The sequence below is a fragment of the Mesoplodon bidens genome (genome assembly GCF_964165515.1).
Source record: "Mesoplodon bidens genome assembly, chromosome: 7".
NCBI lineage: Eukaryota > Metazoa > Chordata > Mammalia > Artiodactyla > Ziphiidae > Mesoplodon > Mesoplodon bidens.
In genome coordinates this window covers 102,830,764-102,842,999 of record NC_138164.1, presented here as the reverse complement: position 1 = coordinate 102,842,999, position 12,236 = coordinate 102,830,764, and the positions used below count along the sequence as shown (strand labels likewise).

General features: G+C 39.6%; 1 protein-coding gene across 3 annotated transcripts in view; it reads left to right on the top strand.

Moving 5' to 3' along the window:
- CKAP5 (cytoskeleton associated protein 5) overlaps window positions 1-12,236 on the top strand; it is a 108,467-nt gene that overhangs the window by 85,265 nt on the left and 10,966 nt on the right. For all 3 annotated transcript variants that reach the window (XM_081241141.1, XM_081241139.1, XM_081241140.1), the window contains exons 29-35: window positions 1,593-1,742; window positions 2,048-2,251; window positions 2,461-2,596; window positions 2,994-3,187; window positions 4,427-4,599; window positions 5,775-5,948; window positions 6,170-6,290. In XM_081241141.1, coding sequence (XP_081097267.1) covers window positions 1,593-1,742; window positions 2,048-2,251; window positions 2,461-2,596; window positions 2,994-3,187; window positions 4,427-4,599; window positions 5,775-5,948; window positions 6,170-6,290 — 1,152 coding nt within the window. The remainder of the gene's footprint in view (window positions 1-1,592; window positions 1,743-2,047; window positions 2,252-2,460; window positions 2,597-2,993; window positions 3,188-4,426; window positions 4,600-5,774; window positions 5,949-6,169; window positions 6,291-12,236) is intronic.

The window sequence follows — 12,236 nt, the reverse complement described above, 5'->3', positions numbered from 1 at the left end:
TACAATGGTGTGTTAATTTCTGCTTTATAACAAAGTGAATCAGTTATACATATACATATGTTCCCATATATCTTCCCTCTTGCGTCTCCCTCCCTCCCACCCTCCCTATCCCACCCCTCTAGGTGGTCACAAACCACCTAGCTGATCTCCCTGTGCTATGTGGCTGCTTCCCGCTAGCTATCTATTTTACGTTTGGTAGTGTATATATGTCCATGCCACTCTCTCACTTTGTCACAGCTTACCCTTCCCCCTCCCCATATCCTCAAGTCCATGCTCTAGTAGGTCTGTGTCTTTATTCCCGTCTTACCCCTAGGTACTTAATGACCTTTTTTTTTTTCTTAGATTCCATATATATGTGTTAACATACGGTATTTGTTTTTCTGTTTCTGACTTACTTCACTCTGTATGACAGACTCTAGATCCATCCACCTCACTACAGATAACTCAATTTCGTTTCTTTTTATGGCTGAGTAATAGTCCATTGTATATATGTGCCACATCTTCTTCATCCATTCATCTGTTGATGGACACTTAGGTTGCTTCCATGTCCTGGCTATTGTAAATAGAGCTGCAGTGAACATTTTGTTACATGACTCTTTTTGAATTATGGTTTTCTCAGGGTATATGCCCAGTAGTGGGATTGCTGGGTTGTATGGTAGATCTATTTGTAGTTTTTTAAGGAACCTCCATACTGTTCTCCATAGTGGCTGTAACTATATATGGCTAGTTTGATCATTTTGCTTTTGATGTTGTTTTGGTTTTATTAATCAGTTAAAACTTTTCAAAATATATACATTAGAATTTTTAAAAATTCAAACAATACAAAAAAGTACAGAAAGTATGAAAAGCATGTCTCCCACTCCAGTCTCCCTACACAGGGAGGATGTTATTACCAGTTATTTTATGTATTACTCCAGAAATAATAATATTCCATACCTGTACATTCATTTATATATAAATATATAGCCCTCTTTTTACACAGATGGGAACATGCCATACTCTTTGTTCTGAATCTTACTTTTTTCTTTAAATGGTATTTGAAATATATATCTTAAAGATCATTCCATATCTGCACGCATGTATACATTCATTCTGTTTATTGATGCATCATATGTATGTACCTTTCTTTATCCTCAACCCACTACGTTGAACATTTAGGTTACTTCTAATCTTCCACTCTTATAAACTATATTGCCATAGTCATCTTCGAATATAAGTTTTGTGCACATATGTAAGTATATTTATATTAAACTCCTAGAATAATATGTACATTTAAAATTTTGATAGATATTTCAAATTTGCCCTTTATTAAAATTGTACCAGCAGTATCCACCATGTTATACAATAATAGATCATTGATTTTTCTAGTAAGAATTGCTGAAAATTCTATTCCTAGAAGATTTTCAGAGTTAAGCTTCCAGAAGTATGACAGACAGATTGAGAGTACATTTTGCATTCATACTTAATTATACATTCATCTTGGTGAATTTAAAAATATCCTGTTAAACTGATTCCTGCAGCTGCTTTAAATAGAGTTCTGTACCACATTTCAGTTGAACACCTTACAGCTCCTTTTCACTGTTTTTTTTCAGGTGCTGAAGTGGAATTTTACTACTCCGCGGGATGAATACATTGAGCAACTAAAAACTCAGATGTCTAGCTGTGTGGCTAAATGGTTACAAGATGAGATGTTTCACTCAGACTTTCAGCATCACAACAAAGCCCTTGCTGTCATGGTTGATGTAAGTTTGCAACAAAATAAATATGCATGAGTCTCAGGCATGAAAATACTGAGCCCTGTGAAATAATCGGAAGTTTGCATGAATTGAGAAGGAACTGGAATACACCATGTTCTCTGTTTTTAGAGCTTTCTTATTATCTGATAGAATAAATGACTATATGTCTATAATTTGGGGTCTTAAATGGAGGCTTAAAAATCTATCATTTTCTTTTTGCACTGCCGTAAAATTTGAGAGTTACTTGCCTAATAGAACTTAAATTTTTATACAGTCTAATTTGTGAGGGTTTTGTATTGTTCTCTTTCAAGCACTTGGAGAGTGAAAAAGAGGGTGTCATTGGTTGCCTGGATCTGATCTTAAAGTGGCTTACCCTGCGGTTTTTTGACACCAATACAAGCGTCCTAATGAAAGCCCTAGAATATTTAAAATTGCTCTTCACCCTGCTGAGTGAGGAGGAGTATCATCTTACTGAGAATGAAGCATCTTCCTTCATCCCCTATCTCATCCTCAAGGTAATGTGTTGTTCTCACTTTGGAAGATTACTCAAGTTCCCAGCTACTTCAGTTCCTGTACTTTTATTCCCTCTCCCCTCTTCATTTATTGTATGATGATGATACCTTCCACCGCTCATTCTATTCTTTCAAGATGTAGTGACACACAAGGGGGTACCTTTGCTACCCAGAAAATGCCTCACTTAATCATTATTTTCCTTGTTGACTAGGTCGGAGAACCAAAGGATGTCATTCGTAAAGATGTCCGTGCCATCCTGAACCGGATGTGCCTTGTCTACCCAGCCAGCAAGATGTTCCCCTTCATCATGGAAGGAACCAAATCCAAAAACTCTAAGCAGAGAGCAGGTAAAGCAACAGTGACCTCTAGAAGAAATAACTTATAGATGAACCAGGAAATTTCTTGATTCTAACCTTCTGATGTGGACTGTGAGAGTGATGAGTTGCACACTGGTGGAGCCACAGTATCAGGTGATACAGGCACTGCTCAGTAGCACCCTGGTGACAAAATCAAGTGCACAGGGGCCATCTGACTCACAGGCATCTCTTTCTTCTAGGAGCCCTTGCTATAACTCCATTGTTTCATTGTGTATTTTATAGAAGGCAGTAAACGAGGAAGAATTCAGGGCAGAGCCAGAATAAGATTTTAGACCTTCACGTATGCCAGGGAAAATGTATCTAGTAAAGATAGGTCTCTGTGCCAAATCTCTGTTGAGTCTCCTTAATCTGGCCTTTCTCTCCCCAGAGTGCCTAGAAGAACTAGGGTGTCTGGTCGAGTCCTATGGCATGAACGTTTGCCAACCAACCCCAGGAAAAGCCTTAAAGGAGATAGCGATTCACATAGGAGACCGCGACAACGCTGTGCGCAATGCTGCCCTCAACACCATCGTCACAGTGTACAACGTACATGGGGATCAGGTGTTCAAACTGATTGGAACGGTGAGTGACTCTTCTCTGAACATTTTCAGCCTGTTGCGAATTGCAAGATCACTTAGGTGTCAAGTTTCATACCATCTCAACTCTAAGTTTTTTTTTTTGTTTTTTTTTTTGTTTTTTTTTTTTTTTTATTTTTTTATTTTTTGCGTTATGCGGGCCTCTCACTGTTGTGGCCTCTCCCCTTGCGGAGCGCAGGCTCCGGACGCACAGGCTCAGCGGCCATGGCTCACGGGCCTAGCCGCTCTGCGGCATGTGGGATCTTCCCGGACCGGGGCACGAACCCGTGTCCCCTGCATCGGCAGGCGGACTCTCAACCACTGCGCCACCAGGGAAGCCCTCAACTCTAAGTTTTTACCACTTTTTGTTAAAACTCAACCTATCGATATGTCCTAGAATCCATATAAACCTTTGAGGTGTCTCTGATTACTGTAGGACATTTAGGCTGTGTTTTACTGGAAATTAGATTTTCTTTTCTGTGCATTCCCCTCATAACAAATTGCTTTAGATGAAAACTATTTTTGAATCAAGAAATCTGAGCTAGTCTGGGATTTAAATTCTGCCTGGTAATCTCCTCAGTAATTTTTAGTGCATTTATTTTCTAGTGAACAAGTACTCACTTGTGTATAATGTGGATTCTGGTACCTGTCAGATCAAAAGGGTCTTGAGCTGCAGCTATGAGCCAGACTCTCCAAGCATAGAAGGTTCTGCTTTTAACTCCTTACTTCCTCTGAGCCAGTCACTGCTGTGGCTGGACCTGTTCTTCACTCCAGTTACCTCTCAGTACCACGTGTATTTACCCTGTGCTTATATATTTTTACTTGTATTAATCTCATTAAATACTCACTACAAGGCCAGTGAAGGAACTAAAGCAGATGGGAATTTTACAGGTGACCAAAAGTGAAGCTTCTTGCCCATAGCCACACAACTAGTTAGTGGTGACACCAAAAAATGAGGAAGCTCCTTTTAATTCTTGACCTTTTTATTTGTAGTTATTCATAGCCTTTCCTTTTCTGTCCTTTCCTTCTTTCATATGTTCTCTTATATAGCAAGTCAGGTTTTAGCAATAGTCGATTTTAAAATGATGTAGTGTTTTGAAAGGAAACTTACCCTAACGTACGAGGTTCTGTTTGCTTCGACATGAAAATGGATATTAATTCTTGGGTCTTCCAATTAGGTTTTTAATTCTCTTCATATTCTAGTAGAGGGGTGTGCTAATAAATTAAATTTGGTCTCTTTTGACAGCTTTCTGAAAAGGATATGAGCATGCTTGAGGAGAGGATTAAGCGGTCAGCAAAGAGGCCTTCTGCTGCACCAGTAAAACAGGTGGAAGAGAAACCTCAGCGCACACAGAGCATAAGCTCCAATACCAACATGCTACGCAAGGGACCAGCTGAGGACATGTCCTCCAGACTCAAGTATGTGGATGGAGATAGTTGTCCGAGGGCATCTCTGTGGACTTTGCCTTGTGTGCTCAGAGCTTAGCCTGTAACATAATCTTGAGTTCTCGTAGCCATTATCATGCATGACACAGTGTCTGGGTAAATGTCTTGTAACCAAATGTTAAATCCTTCAGTCTTCATTGTCTTTGTCTCAAAACCACTTCTAAATAGTCTTGTGCCTTCTTTCACTGCTTTTCCGTGGACAGAGTTATGTATCGCACTTATAGGATGTAAGTACTGCCTGCTAATTTCTCATTAGCAGGGCTCTTATATCTTTCTAACTTCTGGCTTGGATTCATCCCCTCTGGAGGGCTATTGGTGTAGACTTTATAACCAGGTAGAGGGTGTCCAAGTATCCCATGAATCAAGCCTTCCCTGAAAGTCCACTGGCTAGCAGAAGTGTCAGCTCAATGTCATGTGGCTAAAATATGGGCTCACCTTCTTCCTTGTGTTATGTTTGGTCGTGCACAGGTTCCTATTCGTCAGATAAGGCTGAGTAAAATGCATGCAACCCAGAATTGGCTTAGGGACTCAAAAAACTGCCTTCTAATAAGCAAGATAGCTCTATTTTAGATCATATCATGAGTATAATTTTAACCGATTTGAATTTGGAGACTGTGAATATCTATTGCTTGGATGTAATGCTGGCCCTGACCTGAGTGAATATTCCTAAAAAGAGGTGATTGACTGTCCCTCAAGTATAAAATTTACTGAACACTGCATGGGATAATGCTTATAATTAGAAAAACGTAAACACTGGTTAAATTGGTAGAAAAGAACCAGGCAGTCTAGATATTTCTTAAATTTTTGCCCAGAAGTAGTGAGCTTTGAGTCAATATAAATATTCTTTATTATTTACTGCCCCAATTGGAATAGCATACAAGATTTGTTGGCTTTAATGAACTAGAGAGAATACTTACAACTTGGCAGTACTGTAAGTACAAGTCAGTCTTCTCTCTTAGGATATTCATGAACCAGTGTTGTTGCCCACTGAAGGCACTTACTTAGACTCAAGGACTTAAATCATTCAGGGGGGCTGAAACCAGAAGTTGAACATCTGTCTTGCAGCTTTGGGGCAGCTGGCAGTGCTACTCTTGCCCTTTGGTTAAGAAGTCTCTTTTAGTTCAGTAGCCTCCTTTTGCTTCCCTTAGCCAAGCCCGAAGCATGAGTGGGCATCCTGAGGCAGCCCAGATGGTTCGCCGAGAATTCCAGCTGGATCTAGATGAGATTGAGAATGACAATGGTACAGTCCGATGTGAAATGCCAGAACTTGTTCAGCACAAACTGGATGACATTTTTGAACCAGTCCTTATTCCTGAACCCAAGTAAGTTAACCCATTTCATTTAAGTATAAGCAGTTCATGATCATCAGAGTGTATATGTTGAAAAGAGCTCTCTGTGCAGTTAGAACTTTTTAGAACAGATTACTATCTGACTAATAGCGGTTCTTTACCAAAACCTGGATCTAGTGGGGAACTGCATAATTCCAACTCATTGGGATACCTTATAATAAAGATTGAATATTTTCCTTTGCTCCACTCTCTAGGATCCGGGCTGTTTCTCCACACTTTGATGATATGCACAGTAATACAGCATCCACAATCAATTTCATTATCTCCCAAGTAGCCAGTGGTGATATCAACACAAGCATCCAAGCTCTGACACAGGTAATGGGGGTATTACCCATGACAGTAATTCCCCTGGTGGCTGTCGAGGCTGTAATAGTGACGGTTGCACACTGGTTACAGTATTAAGGGAGGCAGGCAGTGTTCAGTACCTCCCTGATGAAAAAAGTGCACAGGGACCACTGCCAGACATCACTTGCCTCACAGGATAGAGCTGTGATAGAGCCTTGCTTTTTACAGTTGCATTCTTTCACCAGAGGCTGAAAAACAGCAATTGGTAGGAACCAGCTCTGATGGAACTTTCTTAGATTTTGGTGGGCAGAGACAAACAAATAAAATATCAGATAATAGTAACTACTGTGTAAATATAACTCAAATGGGGTGATGGGAGAGAGGGAACTAAGTACTAGTTACTTAGATTGGTGGTCGGGGTTCAAGCAGAGAACAGCTAGTACAGAAACTCTAGGGTAGGAATGACTTTGGTGTGGTCCAGGAAACAGTACAGGCCCATGTGCCTGGAACGTAGTGGGGAAGAGAGAGAATGGTACAGAATGAGATTTGAGAGGTGGATAGAGACCAGATCATGTGGGGTTTTAAAAGCCCTGAGGGAGGTTTTGGATTTTAAATGTGATGGGAAGCCATTAGAGAATTTTGAGGAAAAAGAAGCTACATGTTTTTAAAAAACCTTTCTCTTCTTCCTCTGCTTCCCTTCCGTAACAGTCTAGTCATAAAGCCAGAAGGAGGGTAAAACAAGGTGTAGGCACCTACCTTGTGGCAAGGGGGTGGGAGTAGAGAGCCACAGTGGCCCAATGTGAGGGTCTTCAAGCCCAAACATTGTGAGGAGGCTGTCATTCAGGAGGGGTGACACACAGCCGGGAATCAGAGCCAAAGCAGGAAGAGGAAGATGTCCGTGGGGGGAGCCAGTGTGGCATGGTAGAAGGACCCCAGGCAGGGTGAGGAGGACATCCATGTGTGTTGGAGAGGAGCAGGGCGGCATGCGCCTGGCTCAGAATAGGGAGTCAGAGCCAAAGCAGAAGATGTGGGCCTGGGGAACGCTGGTGGCAGAGGTGGGAGGTTGGTTACAAACAAAGAGATTGGTCAAATAAATATAATAAGGAAAATGGGAGCCAAGTTTCTTACTGTCAGAGAAGGGTGATACAAATATGGAAGGACAAGAAAATAGAAACTCTGGTGTTGGACCGGAATTAGATGTGTCAGTATGAACTCATGGTTTTCAATACACAGATATAGAAATAAATATCAATGTAAATGTATGTGCGTATGTATATATGCGGTATATAAATGTATGTTACAGATGATATGCATATATTCCCTGGCTCTTTCCACTGAGAGGACCTGAGAACAGCAACACCCCAACAGCAATGAGCACCCCCAGATCTTGTCTCCTAAATACCACTTTCCTCTAAAAGGAATAACAGCTCCTTAAGAAGTGGCAGATTCCAGAGCTGAATCAGGGAAAGTACTGGATGATTCTGGAGTATCTTGTTGTGCTAGACAGCAAGGATAGGCTCAGAGAATTGTAGGGACATGTCAGAAGGACACACAGGCCAACTAGAACAGACTCCCTATTGGAAGAGAGCACAGTTTGAACATCAAAATAAATAATAATAGTAATGAGTTATAACCCCATAAACAATACAATTTGTAAATTTACTGAATTTAATAAAATAGGAAACCACAAGTCCATGCACATATAAGCTAGTTAAAAATTTGAAGAGAAATGGAATATTTACATAGTTTCATAGTACCTCTCCACAAAATACAAAGGACTAATATATTAAAAGTACCCTCAAAATACAAAATACCAAGAATAATTTGACAATAGAGAAGCCTAGCAGATACCACCTTGAGTGATCAAAGTAAACATCATCAATCATATGACAAAATGAAATCATGTACCACCTGATAGGATCCAGTGGGAATTCTGCATTACTTTGCTGAGATTCCTGATGTCTGTTCATGAGAAAACATCAGACAAGTGCAAATTGAGGGACATTTTCAAAATCTCAAGGTGAAGAAAGTCAAGGAAAGACTGAGGGAACTGGTCTAGAGTGTATGATTCTAGACGGGCCTTTTCGCTATAAAGAACATAATCGGGGCAACTGGAGAAAATGGGATAGAGCCTGAGGATTAGGTGGTAGTAACATCAGTATTCCTGACTTTGATCCTTGTATCATGATTATGAAAGAGCATGTCTTGTTAAGAAATATATGATGGGACTTCCCTGGTGGTCCAGCGGGTAAGACTCCACGCTCCCAATGCAGGGGGCCCAGATTCGATCCCTGATCTGGGAACTAGATCCTGCATGCATGCCACAGCTAAGTTCGCATGCTGCAACTAAGAAGCCCGCATGCCGCAGCTAAGAAGTGCACATGCTGCAACTAAAGATCCCACATGACGCAACTAAGACCCGGTGCAGCCAAAATAAATAAATGAATAAATATTTAAAAAAAAAAAAAAAGAAATACATGCTGAAGTATCAAGAGGGTCATGGAGCATCAGACTGACTACTTGCAAATGATTCAGGATTTTAAAAAGTTCTTTTACTATACTTCCAACGTTTCTATAATGTTTGAACTTATTTTAATTGGGGAAAAAGTCACTTCTGGCCACTCCATAGAGACCAGATTATAGGCAGGGATTCTGGGAGGCCTGTTAGACTGTTAGGAAGCTATTGTCGAAATTCATATGAAAGATATGTGCACTAGGACGATCATTGTGGAGAGGAAGAAAAGTGAATGGTTTCAGGGTATCTTTCAGAGGTAGAGTCCACAGGACTTGGTGATAGAATGGATATGAAATGTAAGGGAGGAGAGGAATCAATAGTAGCTCCTTGCTGTTTGGCTTGAGCAACTGGGTGGATGGTGGTGCTGTGTACAGAGATGGGGAAGGATGGAGGAAGAGCAGGCTTGAGAGATTGGAAATCAAGAGATACGTCTTTGCTATGTTAGGTCTGAGCAGAAGGGCAGAACCGGAATCCCCGCACGAGGTTTTTGATGTTGCTTGACAAATAGCCTCCTGTTAAAACTTTTGCTGTTGGAAGAAAACAAATGGTGGGGAGTCTGGAAAACAGCGACTTGAATGCATGCATCCCTGTTGCCTTTCTCTATCAACTTCAATCCAAACCCATTTGCCTTTTCTGAGCAGAGGAGCTGGCGGGTCTGGTGGGTAGTATCTGAAGTGTCTAAGCAAATCTCAAGCTCTGTCTGGTACAAGTACAAGACTTTTTCCCATATGGGCCTAAGGAAAACCTGAGGTTCAGTAGTGCAGAGCACAGAGAAGAGGATCAAAACACCAGAAATCCTGGAGACAGATCTCTCTTATCTGTGGAGATCGGTAGGTGCCCTAAAGGAGGGGCAGTGGTGGCTTATGTGAGTGTTAATAGGAGTACCTGGTGTCCTCCCTTGCCCCTAAGGAACTACAGGGAGCTGAACAGAAGGGCTGAATTTACTCTCTGAGGCTGGCAAGTCTCTGACTTTTGTACCTTTAGAGACCAAACAGCAGAAATGCCTGCTCTTGGTACTTTGCCAAATGACTGACAGCTTGCCATTTGGTATACCACAAGCCCCTACAAGGGCAGAAATGCTCTATCTCCCATTTATTTCCATTGTTGAGGGTTTCCAAAAGGTAGACCCAAGACTGAATCTTGAATATGTAAAGAGTAATAACATGCCTTAAGGCACCCAGTAACTGGGAAGAAGAATAAAACAAAATAACCAGAACAGCAATGTCCTGGCAAAATGAAATTGCTAAAGGAGACAAGATGACCACAATGGGGAAGGGCATGGGGTGCAGAAAGATTCTTCCAAGCAAAAAAAATACGGTTTTAGAGTTTTAAAAAATTGAATAGATGGACTGAAGGAGATAATGATCACTACAGAAACGGAATTAGTGACCTGAATGACAAGAGTGACAAGATCATTCAGTGTGCAAAGGACCGTCCTTTAAACAAATGATGGTGGGAAAAATGTTTATCCACATGCAAAAGAATGAAGATGGACTCTCATACCATATGCAAAAATTAACTCAAAATGGATCAAAGACATAAATATAAGAGCTAAAACTATAAAACTCTTAGAAGAAGACATAGGGGAAGACCTTCATGTAGTGATTTTGGCAGTGATTTCTTGGATATGACACCAGGCAACTAAAGAAAAAATAATTAAATTGAATTTCATCAAAGTTAAAACATTGTATGCATCAAAGGACACTATCACAAGAATGAAAAGGCAACCTATAGAATGAGAGAAAATATTTGCCAATCATATATCTGATAAAGGATTAATATCCAGAATATATAAGAACTCCTATAACTCAATGACAGAAAAACAAAACTGAGTTCAGAAATTGCCAAAGGACATGAATAGACATTTCTCTAGAGAAGATACACAAATATCCAATAAGCAAGTAAAAAGATGCTCACCATCATTAGGCATTAGGGAAATATAGATCAAAACCACAATGGGATACCACTTCACACCCATTAGGATTTTTTTTTTTTAATGGGAAATAGCAGGTGTTTGCCAGGATGTGGAGAAACTGTAATCTGTGTGTATTGCCGGTGGGAACTAAAGTAGTGTAACCATTGTGGAAAATAGTTTAGCGGTTTCTCAAAAAGTTAAACATAGAATTACAATAAGATCCCCAGATGCCCTCCTAGAAAGCAGGGATTTAAGCAAATACTTGTGCACCAGGATTCACAGCAGCATTATTCACAGTAGCCGAAAGGTGGAAACAATCCAAATGTCCATCAACAGATGAACAGATAAACAAAATGTGACGTGTATATATATTTATATATACATATATATACACAATGGAATATTATTCAGTCAAAGAAGAATGAAATTCTGACACATGCTACAACATGGATGAACCTTGAAAGCATTATGCTAAATAAAATTAATCAGGCACAAAGGGGCAAACATTATATGATTCCACTTATTTGAGGTACCTAGAATAGCCAAATACAGAAACTAGAATAGAGTTTACCAAGGGCAGGAGGGTTGATAGAGAGTTATTATTTAATGGGTACAGATTCTGTTTGGGATAATGACAAAGTTCTGGAAATAGGGATGATGGTTATACAACATTGTGAATATACTTAATGTCATTGGATTGTATACTTAAAAGTGGTTAAAATGGTAAATCTTAGTTATATGTATTTTACCATAATAAAAAAAATAAAACCCTGAGCAACAAAAAATTAAAGTACCTAGGAGTGATCAAGCAGTGTATAATATGTAAGACCTTGACAGAGAAAATTTTTAAGTTTTGTTGAATGACATTATTTTGTTGCATTTCCAAATAAATAGAAATATACTATGTTCTCAAGATTCAGGATTATAAAAATGCCAGCTTCTCCTTAAATAATATCTGTAAATTCAATGCCATTCCAATCAAAATCTTAAGTTTTTTTTCTGCAGTTGAGAAGCTGATTCTAAAATTTATATGGGAAATCAAAGGGCCTAAGAATAGCAAAGACAGTTTTATTTTAAGACAGTTTTTTAAAATAAAAACACAGTGGAGAGGATTTACATCACTGGGTATCAACAGTGATTATAGAGCCACTGTAATTAATTAAGTGGAGTACTGGCCCAGGGAAAAGCAGACAGAGCATTGGGACGGAACAAAGAGCCCAGAAATAGACTCACATCTAAAGGAAGCTTGGAGCGGAGGAGTCATTAAAAATCTCTTAACAGACGCAAAAAGTAAAAGATACACTGACCAAATTCTTTGCTGATAACCCGACAAAATGTTTAGTAAATGATATTAATATCACAAAAATATTGGCTACTTGGAAAGTATGAAGCACCCTCCTAACTCTTTCATCAAAAAAAAAAAATCAAAACTCTTAGCAGTGAAGGAAAGCATTTCACTCTACAACTCTACTCCGAAGCTACTGAACTCAGAAAAATATATTGCATGAAATGCATTTATTATTGAAGAAAGGCTAAAATAAAGGAA